The sequence below is a fragment of the Nesoenas mayeri genome (assembly GCF_963082525.1).
Source record: "Nesoenas mayeri genome assembly, chromosome: 7".
Lineage (NCBI taxonomy): Eukaryota > Metazoa > Chordata > Aves > Columbiformes > Columbidae > Nesoenas > Nesoenas mayeri.
Genome location: NC_137551.1, coordinates 29,218,687 through 29,242,452, shown reverse-complemented (window position 1 = coordinate 29,242,452; position 23,766 = coordinate 29,218,687). Strand labels below are relative to the sequence as shown.

The 23,766-nt window shown below is 50.3% G+C and overlaps 1 protein-coding gene across 2 annotated transcripts in view; it reads right to left on the bottom strand.

Moving 5' to 3' along the window:
- Window positions 1–14,396, bottom strand: part of MXI1 (MAX interactor 1, dimerization protein) — a 56,251-nt gene extending 41,855 nt beyond the window's left edge. Inside the window, exons 1-2 of one of the 2 annotated variants that reach the window (XM_080347552.1) lie at window positions 14,113–14,396; window positions 3,587–3,719 (exon numbers count right to left, since the gene is read on the bottom strand). In XM_080347552.1, coding sequence (XP_080203678.1) covers window positions 3,587–3,719; window positions 14,113–14,296 — 317 coding nt within the window. In that variant the 5' untranslated portion in view covers window positions 14,297–14,396. Of the gene's footprint in view, window positions 1–3,586; window positions 3,720–4,413; window positions 4,913–14,112 lie in introns of those variants that run through there. The other variant, XM_080347553.1, reaches the window with a different exon arrangement.
- Window positions 14,397–23,766: the final 9,370 nt, after the last annotated feature.

Here is a 23,766-nt window from a genome sequence, read left to right as displayed (position 1 = left end):
AAAAAATAACAGGCTTTTCTACACACCTGAGAGTCTAATAAAAAAAAAGCCCAACACACAAATGACAATATTGTAATGTAATTTCAGATACCATTATAAATCTTAACTTCATTAAACTGATTGTATTATTGGGGGGGGGGGGGGGGGGGGGGGGGGGGGGGGGAATCATTTAGCATCCCTGCTGTTTATTTTATTTCCTGCTGACACAATTTAAATTGATTAAGAAGTCTTCTCAATTATTTCCCAAAATGTATAAATATCAAACCGATCTAATCTTAACTAACTATAAAGAACCTTTCAAATATCTGGGTCTATTCAGAACTGCAAATGTAGGGTCTATAAGAGCAGTTTCCAGTGACACTGAATGCAAGTTACTGTACTCACAGAACTGTACTCCCAGCATAGACTATTTCACTTCTCTAGCAAGTTTTTAGAACTCAGCTTCTGTACCAGAAATGTCTTCAGAAGGAGTAAACATTAAATAAGTGATACTGCATGTTACAATAAATCTCTGTTAGTGTTTCATCCCAGTCTGAAAACCAGGAGAGTTTTGCCAAGAGTAAATTTAAAAAAAAAAGAGGAAAAATTAAATTCTAATTTAATATGGGTTGGCTAATTGACTTGCTTGTTTTTTTTACTTTTAGCTATGTGTTAAATGGGATTTTTTTTAAAGTTTCCCTTGTTTATTATGAGCTCCAGGTCACAATGACTGTGATCCTCCATATACTTTTGCAGGTGGGTAATTTTCAGTACCTAAATATCCCTGACTAAAGCAAGACCACATATTCTGAAATATTTTCAGGTTTTAAATTACAGCATGCAATAGTATATCTTTAAAATACCCACGCAAATCACTACACACACATAGAGATAATATCCTGAGGATTGCAGAACCCCTCTGCAGCACTCCGCATGCTCTCGGTTGCACAAGTGAGACAAACCAAGGAAGAGAGAATGTGAGCCAAAACATCCTCCTTTAAAAATGCATCATGTAAATTACAAATAAAGCAGCAATGTTTTCCCTCTTATCTGCACACCCGTTTAAAGTAGAAAAAATATATTCTGGGAGACTATCATAGTTCTTTAAGAATAAGATTTGCTTCAGCATTGCCATCCAGAGTTGGGCTGCCTGTTCCTCAGAACTTTCTGGGTGTTTGTGCCATGACAGCACAGAGCCTGCTGGGAAGAAATAGCTGTCATGTCTGGGCTGCAAATGCTGAAGGGAAATACTTGGGTGTAAACTATCAAATAAAGAGCAACTAGGCTCTGCAAATACCTTGTGCCACATAATCATGGATTATTGGGTTCAGTAAAGATCAGCGACAATGCACATGTGTCAATTTCTGAAAGTATATAAATAAAGAAAAGAAAAAAAGAAAACAACTGTGCTTTGCCAAGGCTGCTTGAGAAACATTTTTACAGGAGGCTTTTAAATGACAAGATCTGCACAAGATCTAAATGTGCAATTTCTCTATACTAATTAAACCTTTTGAAATCAAAAGAATGTTAGAAAATCTCATGTCCACGCATGAAATATAAGTTTTGTCCCTCATCGAGGGCTTGATATTTAATTCAAAATCCATTCAAACGCCATTAGACAGAACTTACTGAATTGTCCCTTTGGTTTTAACAGGAAGGGATGATACAGAGCCTTCCTTAAACAAGGCTGATGCTATACTTGGTGTCACACAAAACACACTGCAGTGAATTTGGAGGCACCCTGAACTTCACAGTTGTCACTTCCCAGCACTGCAGCCATCTGGACGGCCTGCCATCTCCTGCAGCAAGCGCAAGCTGCTGGGACTTGCGCTGAAAGAAACTTCCATTTCCAACCGTGGGTATAATGTCTGAGCTCCCCAGAAGAACCACTCTGGTTTCTTCCAGGAGCGGACCTGACACTGGTCACTCCCTGAGGCTGAAACAAGCAGGGGAGGCAACACACTGGGTAATGCTCTCATTCTACACATTCAATTTGCTCTCAATATTCCCCGTACAATGAAGGTTTTGAATAAAACTAGAAGGTACCTTTTCTGTTCCTCCGGTGCTTTTCACCCCACACCAGCCTATTCAGCCTGTCATGCTAAATGGCCCAGTGGGCTGGTCTTGGCACAGCAAGGTGCTCCCTAAGAGCTGTGCTGGGGGGCTCTGTGTCAGCGGGGCACGCTGAGTACCCAGGCTCCAGGGACAGGGACTGCTTGGCGTCCCTCTCGAGCCTGCAGCCTGCTGGATGTGGTGCTCCTGAGGGGGATGTGCTTCCAGCCCTCCTCTGGAGAAGGGCAGGTTGCCATGACAAAGGCCTTTGAGAGAAAGAGGTGTGGGATGGAAAAATAGTATGTGAGAAACCCAGAGGGGAAAAACACAGAACTCGGTTCAGCATCGGCCATCATTTCCCAACACAAAGTCACAGGGATTTGGGACTTTGGCTCATGGGAAACAGTAAAGGGCTACAACTGCCTTGAAATCAGGAGAAGCTGGATGAAGGAGAGAAGCAGCTATAAACACGCAGCGTACAAAGAGCGCAGGATATGCTGATCCTGATGAAGAATATTTCCCCACAGCAAGGTGTCCTCACATCACTTCAAACAACCTTTATTATCAAATGCTGCCGAAGCAGAATTGCTGCAAGCAAAGGCACCTTTTCCCTAGGCCTTTACAGGTCCTTCCCAATGGCCTTAAGAAAGCTTTAATCACCTGAGCCACCTGCCACCATTTTATGGATTGCACAGGCCTTGCTGCAGTAACAGCAAGCTTGTGATTGCCTTTTCAAAATTATACTTCATGTTTCTAAAGTTTCTGTATCCCAGAAGGTCTCAAGAAGGTCTTGAACAATTCTACACCAGGGAGCAGAAGAAAAGAAAGAACAGGAACAAGAGGTGAGAGGCAGACCCTACCACAGTACCTCTTAAAATAGGCTTAATCCTGTTGTCTCTTCTACATTTAAGAAACCAAGAAATATGGCATTTTATAGTAAGAGAAGTCTCAAAAACACAGAGTTCTACAACTACTAGGCAATCAGAAAGCAGGGAAATCCCACTGCCCTGAAACGCAGAGTGAAAGACAGCTTCATTTTCCTGAGTTGAATTTTTAACACGTACATATCAGCCAGTCATCTCCCTCTCTCCCATTTGTTGTAGGGGATCCATTTCAAAACATCATTTCCATGCTTCAAATCATGCCTGTCATTACAATCCCAAAGCACTCAGGCTGCACGCACGCTATCCCTTAAAAGCAGTGACTTCTGGGTTGGAAAGACATCAGCTGTATATAATGGTAATAGCTCTTGCCTGCCTCCTCCCTGAACCCTATGAACAGATCTCCCTATTCCCCTTCCCTCTGCAGCATCTGAGCCTTGGCACAGCATCAGCTGGTAGTGCCACTTCAGATACAGCTCCCTCGTGTCCCCTCTGCTCTCAGCGCTACAGATCCAGAAGGGACACTGTACTTGTAGGTCCCAGCTCCGAATCCCTCTGTGCTCACATTCTTCCTGTCTTCCCCACAAGGTTTCTCTCCTCGGTCTCCAGCCTTCCACTCCAGCCTCACCATCCCAGCCAGCCCTGCACTCCCTGTTTTCCTGCCGACGCCGTACCTGTTGGTCATACTTCCATTGCTGCCACTGCCGCTGTGTCTCCTTGCCCGGCTCAGCCTCCGCGTGGGTTTTGGGTCTTGTAGTCCAGGGCTTGGAACTGAGGGGAAGGTCGAGGCGTAGCCATGTTCACACTCTGCATGAGAATCAACAGGCAGGGAATAAAGAAAAAAATTTAAAAAAAGGTCATTTAAGGAAAAACAAACAAAAAAAAAGAAAACAAGAAGTCAGCAGGCAGGCCTCACCACGAACCCACAGCCTGGCTGGGGAGGCCCTTAACCACAACAGCTCAGGGAAATGACCGATGATGTATTCAGAGGGAAGTGGACTGGGAGGTGGAGAAAAGAGAGGAAGGGGAGTGTAAAGGCTCTGCCAACCTTGGAGGAAGGACAGCATCACCACTCAAACACCTGAAAACATCAAAGAAAACACGACAGCCCAGAGAGCGCTTTGTCTCCTCCTGTCCGAGCTCCCTGAACCGGGCAAACCAGCCAGGCATATTTCACTGTGCCACTGACGTCTCTGCAAAGCCAGAGCCACCCACCACCATCCTTCCTGCCCCGTGGCAAAACTTTCACACCAAACCCCACTTTTCCTTCCAGAAATCGCACTCGCCTCTATCTCCCCCTCTCTGCAAAAACCTCCCACCTCAGCCACCAGCTCGGGGAGGACCTGTCAGCCCTGTCCCTCAGCAAACCCCTCGCTGTTCCAGGATTCACCCCCAGCCCACCCTCACTCCGATCCCCTTCCCCACAGCCGCTCCGACCCCTCCGCGGGGATTTCTGCCCCCACGCGGGGCTGTTGCCCCCGCACCCTCCTCCCCCCATTACCTCTCTCCCTTCGCTCCAGATACTCGGCCGCCTCCAGCAGCCGCTGGATGTTGATCATCTGGACCTGCTCCATGGCCCCCGGGCCGGCTGCCAGGGGACTCCGCAGCCCCGGGCCCCCCTCCGCCCCCACGCTCCCAGCTCCCCCGCTGGAAACGGGGGCGGCTGCGGGGGGGAGGAGCGAGGGATCGCCGTCTCTCCCCAGTCCCCGGGCCTCCGCACACCGGCAGCCCTCTCGTCCCGGGGGGGGGGGGGGGGGGGGGGGGGGCGGCTCCCCTGGGAGGGCGAGGGGCGGACGCACGGAGGCGGCGAGGGAACACACGAGGAAATGCCGGAGGAAGGAGCGGGGCCGGGATCCTCCTCCCGGGGGAGGCAGCGAGGCGAGAGCTGTTCCTGACCCCACAGCCCCCGCTCCGGCCCGGATTTACCCCCCACTTCAGCCCTGACAGGACGCAGCCCCCGCAGGCCCGCGGCGGGACCGAGACCGGCCCCTCAGCCGAGCCCGCCCCGCCCCCGCCGCCTCGCAGCACTTTGTTTACCTCTGCCCGGCGCTCACGGGAGGGGCGGGGCGGGCGCGGCGCGGGGCTGCCTGGGAAATGTAGTTCCCGGCGGCGCTCCCAGCCCGCAGGCCCCGCGGTGAATGGTGGGGCCGTGCGCGGGCACGACTGCCACCGGGACACCGCGGGCCGGGGCGGCCACCCGCGGGCAGCACCTCAGCCCGCAGGCCTGAGCTCCGCGCTCCACCAGCACGCCACTGCTGAGACACATTGCTCAGGAGGGACCTACGGCGGCTTCGTCCCTCCCCGTGCAAACACCAGGGCTTTCCGCATGGGAAACTGTGACAAGAAAAAAGCAAAGGCTACAAAAAAAGCTGCAGCCACAGGGTCGGAGCTTTCCACAACTCACCGGTGGAGATTTAACTAAAGACAAAGTGCCAGGCTCTGGGAAGCCACACCTGCAGTGACAGGTCCCGTGTTTCTCACGGGAGCCAGAGGTGCAAGACCCATTTGTTAATGCGCGCACAGTCACTTGAGGTCACAGACAAAAGATGCCACAGATCACAATCTCACTCTGTCCCATTTTATGTATTTGAAGAAACACGTAAACAAGTAACAACAGTGACCAACCCAACATTTTAATAAATACCGTCACACCTACACCTTGCAGTCCGATCGCTGTTCTCAGCATCTTAATAATGTATTTACACCCTGATTTTCATACAGGCACAAACTCTCATGATCGCTTCTGTGACTGAATTTTGCCAGCTACTTTAACATTTGCTGGAATTATGCTTAAAAAAATGGTTAGTATGATACCAGTCTATAACATACTTGATCTACACTCATAAAGGGAACAATCAGAGAACACTCAGAATCAGAACGCCCAGGGTAAAAATCAGAATCTCAAACTGATACTGACTTAGAAACCCTCCAAGCATTGTTCTCTAGCTCTAATTGGGGTTGTGTTTTGTGGGTCTGAACCTTTAGGCTGTGGCTCGTTACATTTTCAAGCATCCTTCCAACAGAATGGCAGCTGGAACAGTACCTCTAAAAACAACCAACCAAACAACCAAACCCACACAAAACAAAAACCAACCCCCACAAAAACAACAACAAAAAACAACATAACAAACAAGCAAAAAAAAGCTAAGATTCTAAATTAATGGCTTGTGTCTGGCAACAAGAGCTTTAAACAAAGCACAGGGTATCAGGAGACTCGTGAAGAAGTTGCAAGAGTTGGCAGCACTCAGCTTGGCCTGACAAAAAAGTGGATTTAGGGTAGCTAACTCTTCTTTAAACACTTGTTGCTGAATCACTATTTCTGAGGTTTCCTCAGAAAACTGCTGCTTGCAGCTGATGGAGGTAAAAATATTACCAGTGTTCAGTTCTTACACTGCCCTTCTCATCTCCGAATCTCGAAGGGTTGATTTGTTTTGTTTCTCTTAAGATGGGACAGTTGAAGAATAAAGGAAGCTGGGGGAACCTTCAGGGACATACCTCCCTCATCCTGCTCGGGGGAAAAGCAAGCCCCAGCCCTCGTTCAGGCAGCACAGCCTTGATTCAGGTGCACTGGTAAAACTTGGTGTTTGTCTGGAGGAGAACTGAGGGAAGGAAGTATTACCTCTCTCCCCACCTCTTTTTTTTTTTTCTATTCTGGAAACTGCCAATAGAGCAGATTATTGAAAGCACACAGAAAGTTTCATATTTGAGCAGTCTTAGGGAGTATTTATATGATCTTGGATTACTCACAAAAGGAAAAGGACACCACAGGTGCACAAACCACTCTGCAACAGCAGGGCTAATGCAAGAGCTTTTCTGGGCTCTGTGTTTCCTCTAACCCGCTGCCAAAACCAGGGAGCCATGTGCCTCTTGGGATTAGCAATACTAAACATTACAACAAACAAACAGCCAACAACACCACAACCCCCTCCTAAAAAATAAAAACATGATGAAGCCTCAAAATCACCACAAAACGGGTTCTCATCAGCATTCACCACCACTGGCTTTTCTGATGGCACATTCAGAGATATGCGGTGTCACCCTAGGGATTAAATAGGGAAAGCCACGGCTGGAAAATGAGGGGGCACACTTCAGGAGCATATCAAAGTGTCAGCCTCCTGAAGCTAAAGTTTAAGATGCAAAGTAAGAAGGTATGAAGGAGGAGGACACTGATACACACGGTGCATTAAATCAGCATTGGACTGAAGTAACGGCAAGATCAGCTCTTCCATTTACAAAGCCACTCAGCTTCCAAGTCTTTGTTTCTGAAGCAAACAATATACAATTAGAAGAAGAAAAAAAAACCAACTGTGTGAAACAAAGACAAATTTGAGAGCAATCGGTGGGACATCTTCCCAAAGAAGAAGCCCCGAAGAGGCAGGCAAGCCAACTGTGGAGACACAGCAGATCTGCAAAATCTCTCAGTTGCCATCCCAAGTGCTCGTGTGGGCAGGTCAGCCTGCAAACTGCCAGAGTTGTATGTGACAGAAACAAAAGTGGGTGGAAAGTGGCACAAAGAAGACCGATGCTGTTCAACTGCTGACCAAAAACCCCAAAGTCACACTTAAAATGTAGTTGAGCAACTCACAGGCAATGCTAGTGAGGGGCTAAGGGAATAGTATTTTAGGGGAGAATGAGATCATTTAATTTAGTAGCTCTGAATGATCAGTAAGTACAGTTTTCTGATTATAAGTGCTTGCTGCTTGGCATCCCTTCTGGCAGCTGTGATTCACTTTCATTGTGTGTTCTGCTGCTTCGCCCTTTAGAAAGGGGCTTTTTACATTTTATTAAATGGCACTTCGGCAGCCCTCCATTTCCAGCCTTAATAATGGATTTGTTAATCTCCCTGATAGCCTTTCCCTCCTCCTTAGCAACAATTTAAATATCCAAGAAGAAATCTGCAGTGCAGAAATCAATTAATATTTACATCTGAAATGCTGCTCTACTATTTTAATCGAGTAGAACAGATGTGGTCTGGTTTTTACCAACACCACCATCACTTGCATTAAACTAGCATCTTCCATCAGGGAAATCTTCTAAGAGCTTTCCAGAAAGTAATGTTTTGAGATTCTCAAACCTGCAAAGACTTTAGCTCTTTTCCTTCCACTCTGCAGGACAGGAAACTGAGGTGTAAGCAGCATAATCGTCCTCATGAAGACACACCCTGAGCTAGAGGTGGAACAGGAACACAGCTCACAAATCAAGATGCCCAACCCTCAGCTTTTAACGCAAGGCTTAGAAATAACACAATGCTTTGCAACGTGGAAGTTATTCTCAGTAAGGGCAAACCCTTTGGCTAAACTGCCTAGTTTTCCATCCTGTCTTTGGCTTTTTCTAAAATCCTTCTATCCCCAACTCTTTGCAACCCCTGGGACAAACAAGATAGCAACAGTTGTAACAGCTTCCTTTGCCCACCTTCATACAAACCCTGCAAAATTTTAATATTGTTTTCAAAGCCTTGACACTTAACATTTCTGCAACTAAGGAATGAACAGAGATCCCCAGCAGGAATCATTCTCTGCTGCTCTCAAAGCAGTGAGAAGATTCACTGATTCTCCAAATTTCTGGGGACAGCAGATCCATTAAAAAGATCCCGTTTTTCTAGCTGGAGAAATAACATCTCTGCCATACCTGAATATCCCACCTGTCAGCACATGCTGTAATAACCAGGTCTCTATTCTTGTACTCATGACTGTAGCAGCTCAGCATCCGAGGACTCACAGCAGCGGGCTGGAGAACATCCCGTCCCACCTACTCACCACCCTTCCAATGCTTGCAGTACCTGCACTAAGGGACCTACACCGCGTGTAGGACGTGGCCTCATTTCTCATCCGGGAGCCTCAATCTTTCACAAGGCATCAGATAATCCTTTTCAGCACTCCCACTGGTGCCTGGAACCCATCCACGAGTGAGGACAGACATTTCTCAGAGCCAAACCACCTGGACATCCAAGAGTTTGAACAGGAATAAAGCGCATGCTGTATACCTCACTCTGATTTAAAGGCCATGTTGTGTCAATCAATAAGGTAAAAGCCACAGGTCTCCCAGCTCTCTGGGCTACTTGCTCCTTTCCTCTGGGAGACGTGTTGCTGTGTTTTCAGACTCGTGCTGCGCCCCAGTTTATTCTGAGTCAGTGACTTACTCTGCAATTTTGGTTAAGTCCAATGACTGATGCAGCTGTAAAATGAAGAGGAACTCCTGTAAGAAAAAAAAATACATCATATACAGGGTCCTTCAGCTAAATAAGAAGAAGGTAGGAGCCTTCAGACAAAGGCAGATGGCACTTCCCTGCCAGCCCTTGGGATGCTCTGCTGACAAGGGATGTGATCGGTTCTCAGTGGCTCTTCTGGCACAGTCCCACCGTTTCACCTCTGCCCTATCATTTCTGCTGCTGTGGCTTCCTTCTGAACTTCATGCTGAGGTCCAAACAGCGTGAGTCAAAATAACCCAACCTGGAAGTGGCTAACACATGAATCACTGTGGCCAGGTCATGAACCAGGAGGAATGGAAGGGTTTATTGTGAATTGCATGAAAAATATATAAATAAACGAGTCTGCTGCTGTTCCATACATCACTGTAAGATCCAAGACCATCTATGCTGACCTTGAGCCATGTGTTCAGCTCTCATTGATTCAATGGGAGCTCTGCATACAGATGGAAGGCAGTCTTGTCTCCTTCTGCCCTCCGCTAGCTATAGGTTTCTGATACAACTTTACTTTGGCTTGTCAAAAAAGACCCCAAACAGTGCATAAACAATCAAAGGAGCCACGTGATGAAGATACTATTTACTCGCCCTCAGGGTTCAGCTTTCCTCTCCTTCAGACAGGATTATTCAGGAGCAAAGGACAAATCTAAGGTCATGTATTTGTTATTCCTGGTCAGAAGGTCAATAAACATATCCAGCACTTAAAAGTGAGGCTGCAAAGAAGATCTAGCTATCTTCTGTGAGGGGCAAAGTCCACTGTCCCGTGCATGCCCACCTCTACTAGACTTGTGAGTAAGGACACCACTGTTGCAGTGGCTTGCGTGTCTTCATGCTTTTAAAAGAGGATATAGCAACATAGCTCTGTATCTGCACTGAGATCAGTATATGTTACATACCATGTCTATTACAGATAAGTCATCATATCCGAAGAATTCAGCACGTGTTTACGCAACTCCTACTGACAAAAGCATGAGTCCATACAGATCAAGAGGATGCCTGGCATATACTAAACCTCAGCTGAGTTCACTCCAGGTCCCTCTAACAATGTCTTCCAAACTCCAACATTTCAGTTGCTACAGATTTCCAGCCATGCTTATCCATGAAGTGGCATTTGCAGCGGTTACAGATACACCAACAGAGCTGCCCTCAGCACAAATTCCATTTTTGAAAACAGCCACTGTAATTTTTTTCATGTGACGTTTCTATTCCTTAGATACCAAGCTTAAATTTCTAGAAACAGGTCATTTGGAAATCTGTACATGTCAGTTAGCAAGGTGTGTTGGGATTGGGTTTCGTGGTCTCACCATGAGAACTGCAGCAAGCAGGCAGGCAGCGCTATTACTCATTTCCAGAGGATCAACTGGAAAAACAATTCAGTCATGTTTCAGTAGCTAAAATGCTTCAGTTTACCCGAGCAGTCTGATAACAGGACTCTGGTCTCCCTTGTCACCGTACTGTAATACAGATAATTTTATTCCAATATTTTTTAAAGTTGAGTGAATACTACAAAGGTGGTTTCACTGCTGGTGCAGACAGGTCACTCCCAAAGCACAGTGTCCCACTGTCATAGCCCTGACGCTACATCCTACTCTCCTCTGTGGCTCTCAGCCCTGTCGTTCTATTTCCACACCATCCAGCCAACCCACGGCCCCTCTGTTATTATTGTCCACAATGATGGGATGTGGGACCTATAAATGTAAAAAAACCATTATCTGCTTATTTCTCCCTAAGCACCAAGCAACCAGGAAACTACTGCCTTAACTGAAAGTCTTGCCCTAGACATGGAAGGCTCCACCACTCATGTTACACCACTGACCAGAAAGCAGAGGTGGGAAACTGGTACATTTCGGGGGCTGAAAAGGGCCTCCTGGCTGCTTCTCTACCACCAGAAGGTGTGACATGCACACTCTGGACTATCAAAGCCTTTAGATCCACAAGACACAGGGTTGCCTCACCTCACATGGGGTGCCCTCACTAAACTGCATCCAGTTCTGCTAGGGACAGCGTTTTAAAAAGGTGAATAACCTGGTACAGCCACCAAAGGCTTGGAAGAACGAAAGTGTTTTATCAGAAACTCTACAAAACTACTAGGAAAACAACTTGAACTCACCCATCTGTAATAGCCCTGCCTTAAACTCCTGCCTTTGGCTCCCGAAACCCCTTGGCTCCCCCAAAGCTGTGATGCTGATGCCAGCCAGCCTCCCGGGGCTTCACCCAGCCCCATCCCATCCTCGTCCTGGGCAGGAGGAGACAAACACTTAACCTGTCACCTCTGTTTTTTTTAAGACTGTTTCCTTGAGGCAGGGCACAGTCATTCCCCTACGTGTTCAGCACCCAGCACAACAGGGCTGTGACTCAGCCACCTTCCTGATGGGAGGAACACCAAAATAGCTTGTCACAGCCCCGGTAACGCTGCGGCCAAACCACCTGGGCATCCTGCAGGAAGCAGCTGAGCACCGGCTCTGCCCACAACCCAGTTTGGCTGCAGTCTCTGTCGCCAAACTTTTTTTTTTGCTCTGGTCTCCTCTGTTATTGCTAATTGCCAGGTCAGAGACAGTAATGAGGGGTACCCAGCCATTACCAAGGTCTCTGCCAGGCCACCAGCACGGGATGCACTGAGCAATGGCTCCTGCACTGGCAGATGAAAGGGTATAGAATCCTCTTGGTACAATAACCTGAGCTCTGCATGCAAATCTCTTCCCGGTAAGACCATGTATATACATTAGGATATAATCCTCCTGCTTCTGTGGCTCTTCCTTAGTTTAGAGAGGGCCGCAACGCTCAGAGATTGTTTTCCAATCCCAGAAGCATTTTTCTTTGTTTGGGAGCAACACGTAAAAGCTGCCTGGTTTACGACAGACACGTTCCAAACAGCACGTTCAATAGTTGAGCTTTTAGTTAAATGGGACCTTTCAAGCTCAAATGTCCTGATTGCAAATTAAAACATCGAAAGGTTTTGCAGAATCGGCTCATAAAAGCGAGGATTTTCAGTACTATGATCATGATGATTTTTAGTGAAAGCTTTAGTGAAAACAAGTGCTCAGGAATGCAAACAGTTTGGATGCAAACAGCTCCTTTCAAAATTTAGCAATAAAAACCCAGTATCCTCCTGTCCTGCTCTTTTTCCAGTTCCGAACAAGGAACCGCATAAAGTGATGCATTTTTAAACAGAGATGAGATCAGGTACTATCCACCTCAATGGCAAGAACGATTCTATTCCCATACCTGCTCTGAAAAAAAAATAAAAATTGACAGTTCCCCTTCAAGACGTGAGCACTCTTAAAGAAAAACAAACAAAAAAAACCTCAGTGGTCTCACACTTGATTTCCAAAGCAGCGGTGCTGCTGCCTTCACATGCAAACCCCATTTTTGCTGGTAACTCCTGTCATTTTCCTGCTCGCAGCCGCCAGCCGCGGTGCTGCTCAGCTCCTCAGCCGCACGGCTTTGCAGATTCATTACGAAACAGCAATTAGCACGTGAGAAAAAGAAAAAAAACAAACCCACAAAACAAACACCTCAACGTTGATTCAACTTTCGAAAACAGAAAAGCAGCCAGGATTTGTTCTGGGCAAGCAGAGAACAACGGCTTTTGGCCCATCACCACCACGGCTTTAGCAGCAGAGCAGCTTCTCCGCAGTGGTATCCCCTTCCCTGGGAGCCTGCGTGCATACAGCTGTCCCTGCAGAGCAAGGGCACCCTATAGCGTCACCCGTGTGGGACCTATAGCTGCCATATAGTGGTGAGCGGCAAGGTGGGGGTGACGGTGTGATGAAGATGTGCGGTGAGAGACTCGCTGAGCCCTTTGTAAAGTTAAATGAAAAAGAAAACGCAGCGAGAGAGCTGCACACGCACCATTAAAAAGAAAAGAGGGAAAAGGGAAACCTGAAGGAAGAGGGAAAATAAGAGAGAAAAAAAAAGGGAAAAATTTAAAAAGAAACTGAAATCAAAATAAAGACTTAAGAAAGAGAATAACGGAGAAACCCGAGGAAAACAAAGGCAAAGCGCCGGTGGGGGAGTGATCCTGGGGCTCCCCGCGACGTTCGCATGTGACACCCCCCAGGGACACAGCGGCACCGGCGCCCCCGGCCTCGACCCCCGCGCTCACAACGGGCCTCGCGCCCCCCCCCCCCCGCCGCTCCGCGCACCGCTCGGCAACGCGTGACGTCACACGGGGGACCCCGGCGCCGCGCATTGGCGGAGAGGGGCGCGCGGCCCCGCCCCTCGGGAGGACACAGCCAATGAGAGCGGCGAGCTGCCTCCATGTGCGAACCATGTGGCCGCGGGGGCGGGGCCTCAGCGGGCGCAGCGCCGCGGGTGTCCGCTCCGCGCGTGGGGCTCCGCGGGCGCGCACCGCCGCGGGGGGCACGGCGGCCCCTTTGTTCCAAACACGTTAGTTCCCTACGGTGCCGCCGTCCCCCGCAGCCTGCGCTCCGCTCGGGAGAACACTCCGCAGGAGAAAGGCGCAGGCTACGCGCACCCTCCGCGCCCGCGGAGCAGGAGGCCAGCGGTGCGACGGGCCGCCGCCCCGCACCGGGCGCTCGCCCTGCCCTACCCTGCCCTGCCCTCTCCTCCCCGCCGGCTACCTGGCGAGTGCTGCCGCTTGCCTACGTGACTCTGCCCATGCCCTGGCGGGGGGAGCGGGGACGTGTCACCGCCTCCTCCCCCGCCGCTCGGGCTCCGCGCGGGGCCCCGGCCCCGCTCCGTGCCCCCCTCTCGGCCAAGCCGCCCTCCCTGAGAAGCGGAGATGCGCTCCCCCACCCCCTCCCCGTCCCGCTGCGCTCTCCATCCCAAACTTTCCCCCGGGCCTGGCCTCCTCGGTCGCCGGGGGATGGGGGATCCCCACGCGTGTCTCCGCCGCGGGGGTGCAGGCCGGCCCCGGCGCCCTTTGTCACTGTATCCCCGGCTCCTGCAGCCAGCCAAAAGTTTGGCTTATTTTTCTTTTTCCCCCTTCACCCCCCCGCCGGTCACGCACACGCACGGCCACAAGCCCACACTTACTTTTATTCTCCTTCTCGATCCGCTCCAGGTAGCTGGCGGCCTCCAGCAGCACCTGCACGTTGTAGAGGAAGGTGTCCATGCCCGCCGCGGGGCTCGTGTTGCAGATGTCCCCGAGGGGGCACCGGGCCCCGCCGGCCGCCCCCGCACCCCGCGGCTCCCTCCGCGGTCGGCCGCGCTTCCCCATGCCCCGCCGCCTCTCTGCGCGGCGCTGCGTGCGCGCCTGTCCGTCTGTCCGTCTGCCGGCGAGCCCGGCGGCCGCCGCGGTCCTAGCGCTGCCGCCCGCCCCGCCGCTCTGTCGCCCCACGGGCCGCCGCTGCCGTCCCGCCCCCCCCGCGCCCCGGCGGGGCGGCCCGGCCCGGCCGCGCCTGCGGAGTGCGAGGGCCGGCGGCTGCGCGGCTGTCGGTGCGCTGGGAGAGGGGGGGGAGCGGCCGGCGGGGCTGGGACAGGATTGTCCCGGGGCGGGGGGAACCGGCGGGTCTGCCCCCACAGCAGCCCCGGGATGTCCTGCACCCCTTAAGCGGCAAACGACCCCTGGGAACGGGGAGCTGTATTGGCGGCGGCGGCGGCACCGCGACCCCGGGGATGGTGAAACGGCGCTGGCGGTGCCAGTGTGGCGTTGAGGGTCCCACTGTGACACAGAGGCACAGACGGGCTCGCAGTGCCCCTTTATCACCCTGTGTCACCTCCCGTCGCTGCCCCAGGGTCCTTCCCTGCTCGGGGTCCCAGGGTGACAGGCAGGCTGGGGACCTCTGCTGTGGCCAGCCTTGCAGGCACAGCTCCATCTCCAGCGGACCCCCTTGGCACGAAGCACCAGTGGTTTAATACCAAATTACTCTCCCTTTTTGAGCAGTGTCTCACAAAAAGCCCTCTCTGGATCTCTGGATTCAGACTCCAGAAGCAATTAATAAATTATTTTTTTCCAAAGCAAAACAAAGCTGGAGAGCAGTACCAGCCTCTCTCCCTGTGTCCATCCCTGCAGACCTGGGGTCAGGGCCATGCACTCCATGGCTGGGATGTACCCTTATTTTCCCCTTGTTTTGTACCCAGACAGGTAGAGAAATAGCACCTGTGCCCCAGGGGGAGAGCACAGGACCTGACCCAGGCTGAGAAGGAGGAGGAGGGTGAGTCTTCACACTTCCACAAGCCATCTGCAATCTCAGGTCCATGAGTTTTGAGGTGGCAGCAGGAGGGGACCCTGCTGGCACTGGGCTGGCAGCAGGTGCCCTCCAACACCCTCCCAGCTCTGCTTCCACCCATGGCGGCAACACCTGGGCTGTGGTGCTACACAGGCAACGTGAAACCCTGCTCCTGCCCAGCCAGTCAGGTTTGTCAGGATCCTTTGAGGAGCCCTGCAGGAGCGGCTGGCGTGAAGCACCATCCCAGAGATGGGCTGGGGTGTGCAACCTGCTCCTGCCTGGTTGCCGTGGGGCTCTGTGAGCTTTGCTGGGTTCACCAGCCTTGCAGGGGCCAGCACCAGCTGGAGGTAAGGAGAGGAGAAAAGAGTTCATGGCGATGTTTAAAAGATGCCATATTAGTAAGCGCTAATTAGTATGTGGAGCCTGCTGCATCATGGGCACCTGAATCATCCAAGAGGGGATGATTCCCCAGACAGCAGCACATGCGATGAGATCCCTCCGGCTCCCCATTGCTGGGGGCTGGCAGGCTATTTTTGGGAAGCGTGGCTGCAGGATTTCGCTGGTCACATGCCTTTCCTGGGGCTGGCTCTCCAGGCGGCTCAGCCCAGCCTCTCCCGTGTCCCCGTGGCACCTACACCACGTCATTCTTCCCAGGCTGCTGCTGCATCCAAGTTGCCACAACTTGTCCTGTCACTACATTTGGCAGAGTGCCCCTAGTACCACCCAAAATGGGCTGATTGGTGGCACAGGGTGGACTGGCAGGGCCTGGAGATGTGGAGTCCCTGGAAAATTAGGAAGCGGGGGGTCACAAAGCATCAGCTGGATTTGGACATGGCCTAGGGAAGAGGGTAGAAGGCAGAGGTTAGAGCCCAGTGTGCTGGGAGCAGAGCGGGACCACACGCTGCTGCCGGGCTGGGATGCGCTCAGCCCCCACAGACGTTTGGCCATCCAAAAGAGCAGGATTTTCGCTGGAAGAGCAGGGCCTGATCAGAGCAGGGATGCAGGTGTGAGCCAGGCTGAGCCTGAAACTATAATACATCCAGGCGAGCGAAGGACTCAAAATGTACTTGGCTTTTATTAACTCCACTAACTACCTGAGACATGATTCCTGATTTACAAGTGTGCACTGGCAAACACTCCCATGAAAATGTCAGGCAGAAAAGTCTGCAGCTTTCTAATTGCACAAGGACTGAGCTGGGGATGCAACTCTGCTTTAAACAGAAACTGGGCACAAGTGGGTGCCCAGCTCAGCATAGCACTGAGGTCGTTTTTCTGCCTGCTCACCAACAGGGAGAAAGGTTTCTGTGATCTTAGCTTAAAGTATGAGAAGTCATTGCTGAAAACAGACCGAAGGCAGTGGAGGCAGCCAGTGGCAGACTGCTTAAAAATCAAGGGATTTAAAAATCTTGTCCCGTCTCCCAGAAGATGAGGATGTGTATGGTCATCTGGAGTTCACACCGTAAATCCCACACTTAATGGCAGCATCCTCTGTCACCTATTGCATCTCTTGGTCCTCCTCATACATCCCCCAAACTCTTCTACTGGGATTTTTTGAATGCTTTGTATGAATTGGTGCTGATTCAGCCACTGTGTTTCCCAGTGTGACATCCCCAGATTCAAAGCCAGAACAACCATAATTTTGATTCCCTTCCCTTCCCTTCCAACTTAGTTCCAAGATTTGGGTTTTTTTCTTTAAAGTTACCCCTACAGAGGAAAGCAATCTGAATTGTAAGTCTCTCCAAACAACTTGCCCTGGAAGGGTTTGAGCATCCCTGCCATGGTTGGACAGACTACAGGATGTCTCAGACACCCTCAAGAACTGTGGTGAGTCTGGCCCAGCTTTGAGCTCTAGATACCATCCCCAGAGCTCCTGTCTGGGTGGGAGCCATGCCCTAGACCCTTCGATACTCTGTTTCTTCTAACATTTTTCTCTGGGTGCCCATCTTTGGCTGCTGGTGACAGGAGGCTGAATTGGCCTGGCTGGCTTCATCCTTTGCTGTAGCAACCCCAAATCACAGCTCCTGTCTGAATCCTGGGTGTCCATACATGGTCCATGAAATGTTGGAGGCTGCACTTGGAGACCTTCCATGAGGATGGTCCTTGTTGAGGTTTGTTCTCAGACAAGGCACAGCTCAGGCTTTCACATGTCAATGACGCCGGCAGGTGTCACAAGCAGGCAGGTGTCACAAGCAGGAACACTTGCCTGTCCTGTCTGCTCCTGGCACAGCAAAGGGTTACAGTGTTTGTTAGGGAATGGGGTAGACAGATACCAGCATTTCCAAGGGAATGATCCAAGGGCAGGATTTCCAAGGGAACTGGCTCAGGAGAAATTGAGTTTCTAAGGGATATGAGGTGGGGGGGTACATTGCAAAAAAAAGGGGTAGGCAGGGAAGAGCACATGGACAGGTCATAGAATCGTAGAATCACAGAATGTCCTGAGTTGGAAGGGACCCACAAGGATCATTGAGTCCAGCTCCTGTCCCTGCATATGACAACCCCAAAGTTCACACCATGTGTCTGAGGGTGTTCTTCGATTGCTTCTTGAAGAAGAAGATTGCAGAGGCAACACAAAAGGAGGGATAGGGCAGGAGATTCTGCAGTGTCACCAGATCTGTACATTCAGCAGCTGTGGTCCAGCACCTTCACCCACAGCAGCCTTCTAAACACAGCCAGGTAAGAGTGTGCTCTCTTTATTTGCTTTCTCTTTTATTTTGTTTAACCTTTGAGCTCAACCTGAAGTCTCATTGCCATTTTTTTCTCTACAAAGTGGTGGCAGAGCTGCTTCTTGGACAGAAGCAGAAGGATGGGGTGCAGCCCCATGGCAGCAGGAACCAGGGTGAGCTGGGGTGTGCCGGGGTGAGCTGCCGGCACAGCCCCATGGCTCACACCATCGGTACGGCCTCTCCTGCCTGGGCACCTTGCCAAAGCATCACTCACCACATGGAACATCCCTGGACTTTTTATCAGCAGCCTACGACCATGTGCTGCCTTTGGCACAGAACAGTGAGAGGATGGCCTTGGGGTGCAGAAGTTGGGTGCTCATGGTGCCACTGCCAAATTCACACTCGTGGAAGTGGGAAAAATATATACCTCATCCTTTTGGGATTGGGCCAGCTGAGAAGTAAGATTGCTGAAGTGCTTTTGTTTTACAGTGCTCCATTACACAGCAAGGAGTGTGGGTTTAGGTGCAAAGCTGCCTGGCAGTGTGATTTGCCATGAGAAACCCCCAGTTTGAGAGTGAGCATCCCACTCGGCTCTGCAGCGGGTATCTCGTGTGTGTGTCATGCCCTTGTCGGGCTGAACAGTGAAAAACGGAGCCACTGCTCTGAGCATGAATGGTGAGTCCCCTTCGGTGGGTGTATTTTGACATTGTTCTGCTGGTATCATGCACTCGCAGCTGCTATTTCCCCACATTGCAGTTGTTATCTGTTCAGTTTGCTCCAGTGGCAGCACCACTGTAAATCACTCCCTGGACAGACCTGACAGGGTCTGGAGAGGGTTTGAAAGGATAGGTGACAGGACAAACCTGGGTTTCAGTCTGCAAAGGCTCCTGGAGGCACCTGCTCTCTCCTTTCTGACTAATCCCATTGTAATCCTTTCATAAAATTTCACCTGCCTTTAAAAGACTGCTGCTGTCCTTTCAGAAGGACAAACCTGTTTTCCAAACAGTAATTACACTGCCCATCTGCCAAGGGCAGGCATTTCTCACTGCACAAGAGTGATATCAATATATTAAAAAATTGTTTGGAGGGCTATCACATCTCTCTCTCTCTTCTATTTTTTTTTTTTTAATGAACACAGTTGTTGTGGTGGTGACGGGCTAGAGCGGGTCTGGAGCACTTGTACCCTGGATGGCAGCAGATCTCTGATAAATCCTGGGTGATTCCTAAAGGCTTGACTTTGCCGTTGGACCTGGGAAGTTTATGAGCTCAGGCCCAAGCCAAGAAGCTGCTGCAGCTGCCAGGTTATTCCAGCAGCGCTAGTGGGCACCATTAGCTCTCATAGCCCATTTGGGTGCCTGTGTGGGGTGCCCAGCAGTGCCTCAGTAGCTGTTATGTGCAGGTTGGGATCTTCCCACACCATCACCTTCACCAGGACAAGCCATAGTTTGCAGCAGGGAAGCAGAAAGCCTCTATCCATGCCAAGAATCATGGTTATGAGGAACAGCATTTTGTTTTTCAGCATTTCTTTCCCAGCTCTGATACCAGCCTTTCCATTTCCAGATATCCAGGCACTCGTTTTATCATTTGCAACCCAGTTTGGAAAAATAATCAGCCCCTGGCCTTGGCACTCAGCCGAGTGTCAGGCTGTAGGGGCTTGCTTTGCAGGGGAGCTCCATCCCTGGAGATGTGTTATTGGCCTTGCTATTTGTGGTCAGCCAAGAGGTCCCAGCCCAGTGGTGAGCACAGGTGGGGCCCAGCTCCTCACACAGGTGCCCAGCCACTGTTTTGTCAGGATACAGACATCTGCCAACACAGAGCGATGTACAGAGTTCAGTGAAATCTTGTATTTCATCTTTCCTGTTTCACATCTTTGTTGGACACAATTCATAATTCTCCTAATGCCACCACTGAAAGTCTGCTCCATCATCAGAGGTCCAGAGTGTGCTCTCTATGGGGTCGCCAAAACCAGCCTTGGGGGCTGACTGCCAACATGTTTGGGCTTTAAGAGGTCAGGGAAGAAGTGGTGACCAGTCCTCTGTCCCCTCTGTGCCCACAGCACATCCATCAAACAGCTCCTGAGACGCTGGGTGGGGGTGCAATGGTCCGTCAAAGCACCAACGATTCTCCAGATGTTGAAGGCCCAGCCAGCTCTCAGACACTTCCCAGCATTCCCTCTTCCCTGATGACACTTATTCCATCAGTGGGTTATTTATGGGGAAGAATCCAGCATTTCCCTTGTTCAAAGAAAAAAGGGAAAAGGCTTATGGCAAGAAGAAAACCTGAGAAGAGGTTTAAAGAAGATGTATTACTTCATATTTAAATCAGATCATTCTTTCACTTTTTCAAAGCATGGGTAAACCGCATGGGCCATCAAAAGCCTATCTTTATCTTGAAGAGGAAGGGCCAAAGAGGAGGAATGTTGCTATTTTCATTTCCTCTATGATATTCATCTGATTTGTTTCAAATTTCTAGATGAAAGTTTCCAATTCAACCCATGGATTTTGCAAGGACTCATCTGGGAAGTTTTGTAGTCAACATTTGAATGGCTTGTGAGTATCTCTGCTCCTGAGCATCCTTCATTAGAGAGAAGTTAATGAGCTAAACTCTCCCCAGCATCAGCTGCAGGGCTTCCCTCCAGGCCCTCGGCTGCCACCCGTTATTGCTGCTTGTTGTCCCTGGTCCTGAGCTGTGACATGGGACAAGGATTTGCAGCAAGGCCACACGTCCTTCTGTGAGGCAGGTAGATGTTTGCAGCCAAGGGTTGTGTCCTCCTTAGAGATTCTGTCAGAGCTAGAAATTGTGTTGGTGTTCCCTCCTGCTGCTCCTGTCCTGTCCAGCCACACCATTCATCTCAGATCTGTTTATGCTGCTACTTCTTAGAGTTTCATCCTTCTAGTATCCCTAAAGCTTCTACTTTATTTCCTTTGAAATCCCTCCTTACAGGCTACCTATGTGGTGCCTCCTGATCTCCTCCAGCATTCATTAAGCAAACCTGAGCCATGATCTCTCCTTTTACAATGAGGACTTTTTTATTCCCCTCCAAGCCTCCTAATTGCCCTTCCCCACTCTCCATCTTTGCAATTTATAGTTTTCTGTTTGGAGGCCGTGAGCTGGAACAAGCTCTTCTTGGCTTTTACTAGATCTTCACCGTTCACGCTTGGCCTTGCACAGTAGTTGCTACACAGTACTGATATAAAAATAATATAGAATTTTTTCTTGCCCACCCTTAAGGGAAAACACACATATGGTCTAAAACTGCGTTGTGCCAGCAGAAAAAAGCGCATCTCTTGGTGGGTGGATTCACTGCTGAATAAACTTGTCTGGTTTGTGTGGCTCCATGAGGGATGGATGGGATCTGCCGAGGTGGGTGGGGGGATGGATGCAGGGAACAGCCCGAGAGCATGGCCCTGGTGACATGTGCAAGTGGAGGATCTAGTTCTCCAGCTGTTGAACCGAAAACTTTACACCACTCCTAGGAATATACTGACTGATCCTCAGGTTTAGGCTGGTGGATGAAGAGAAGATCGTTTAACATTGCTCCAGGCAGGAAGAACTTACGACATTCGCAGTGTGCGATTTTGTGTGCGCTGGCTTTGGGTTTTTATGTTAAACTCGAGATCTGTGACATCCAACACATTGCTGAGATTTGTGCTTTCTGGCCCGGGGCTGTTAAGATGAGCCTTGCAGGATGCACTGGGGGAAGACCTTAGAAAGAGGGACCCACACTTCCCAAGGGATGGTAGTTTGAGCCTCTTCGGACTTTTGATTACCTTGTGTCACTCCCTGCAAATGGCCTTTCAACTGATTTGATAGGAAATATCCTTTGGATCCCCCTGTGTTTTGATGCGTTAGCTCAGGATGGGCTTCCCAAGGTGCTGACAGTGATGAAACCGCGCATCCCTGGGACCATGCACATATTTTAGCTACTCTGGTGCTTTGTTTTCCCCTTTCATCTCCCTGGGTGTCATGTCTCAGTGAGCTGCCGAAAATAAAGCCCAGAGGAAGAGAAAGGTGGCAGCTTTATGAGGAGAAATGTCCAGAGAGGTTTCAAGCTGTTCTCCCAGAAGATGACAGAGCATGTGGAAATACTGCACGGGGATATATTTGGAGGGACAGGGCTTTGGTTTCACCCTCCCCAGGGCTGTCCCTTCAACAATACCTTATTTCTGCTTTGCCAGATCTTTCAGAGCTTGGACTCATCACACAGTCTGTACAAAGAGGAGATCCCAGCTTATGCACACATTAGTTTCCTGGATTTTTCTAGCTAAACTGGGCTTCACAATAGCTAGAGCTGGTGTTAAGGTGGGGAAATCCATCAGGACACAGCTGACACTTGACTTCGGTAATGGCAGTAATAAAATAATAGTGAAAAATTACCCACTGCTCTTCAAAGGGGCTCCTCAGTTATTCTGAATAAAAGGGTGGATAAAGGTTTAATTTTTAAAATTAATCAAATTTTAGAAGAAATGTTGTGTGCTGAATGGGTCATGCCCAGACCTGGTGTTATTGGTCGCCTGCAGCCAGGAGAAGGGGTCAGTGCCCAGGGAAAGACCACTGGAGCCTGAGGGGCACGGGCTGCTGGGGCAGTTTTTGGGCTGGGGGGACACAAGGATGCTGCTCTTGGCCCCACACTGTGTCATGGCAGGCAGGGGAAATCAGTCCCTGGCCACAGTGCCAGCAGTGACAGAGACTGGCTGGGGAAGGGACCAGGTGACCTGGAGGTGACAGCACTTTTGGGAGGAGCTCCAGTTCGGGAGGAACCTCAGGAGCAGCTGGCGCCACCAGCCACCAGTTCTGCTGGGTTAGTGTGGGAGCAATGCATTGGGAGACAACTCGTGCTGTAATTACAGTTGCCTAATGATTTCCTTCATTTCTCACCAGCATTTTCCTCCAACACCTCCATGACCTGTGGCTCGGCTCACTGGACTTCTGTGGGGCATTGGCAGGCAGGGTTTGACCCCCGGAGCTGATGTAGGAAGGTTTCCCAGCACATCCTAAGAAAAGAAGAAGGACAGCAGTGCCGGGATGCCGTTTTTCTCATCTTTACTTTCTTGGCATCATAATATTCAGATACAAACAGATGGGACCTACTGCTACTCAGAGCACCTGGTGTTGCAAGGGGAGGGTGAACCCAGAGAAGATCTGCTGGGTCATTTAGTCCAACTCCTGCTATTCTGAGCAGCCACGTCATATAATCCCCGTCACAAATTTCCCAGCCTCCCGGCAGCCCCTACCAGTTAATACCTATTTGTTCGTGTGCCAACATTATCTGCGGTTTAAAAGCTGTACTCTCTCCCCAGTATTTCCCTGGGGCTTCCCCGTCTCACTGTAATTAAGGAGCAGGATTGTGACCCTGCCCGGGATCCCTGCCTTCACCCCGGACACCGATGATCATTGTGCTGGCACCACTGGCAAGTCACAGCAGCTCGGCTGCCGTTGTGCCACCCACAGCTGTGCTGCACAGATGGTTTCTCATTTCTCTCCAGACGACTGAGATCCCCACATCTTACACCCACCATATCACAGAAGAACCTGCTGTTGCTGGTCCTGACTCCCATTGTTTGGGGGGAGGATGATGTCCACAGCCCCTTGGCTCCCCTGGGCCAGCATGGTACCCGTTTTGCAGCTCATTTACTAATCCTCACCTGTTCCAGTTCCACTAACAACTTCTTGCATGGCACTGCCAGATACGTCTGAAGAAGAGATATGATCTGTTGCATCACTTGGCCTAGAAAAATAACTGGCTGTAAAGGAAAAACATCAGTGTGATCTGTTCATTGCACTTCTAACCTTCTTCCCGTCCTCTCCACGCCTCTGACGGTTGTTTACCCCAGAACCACAAATGCTGTGGGATC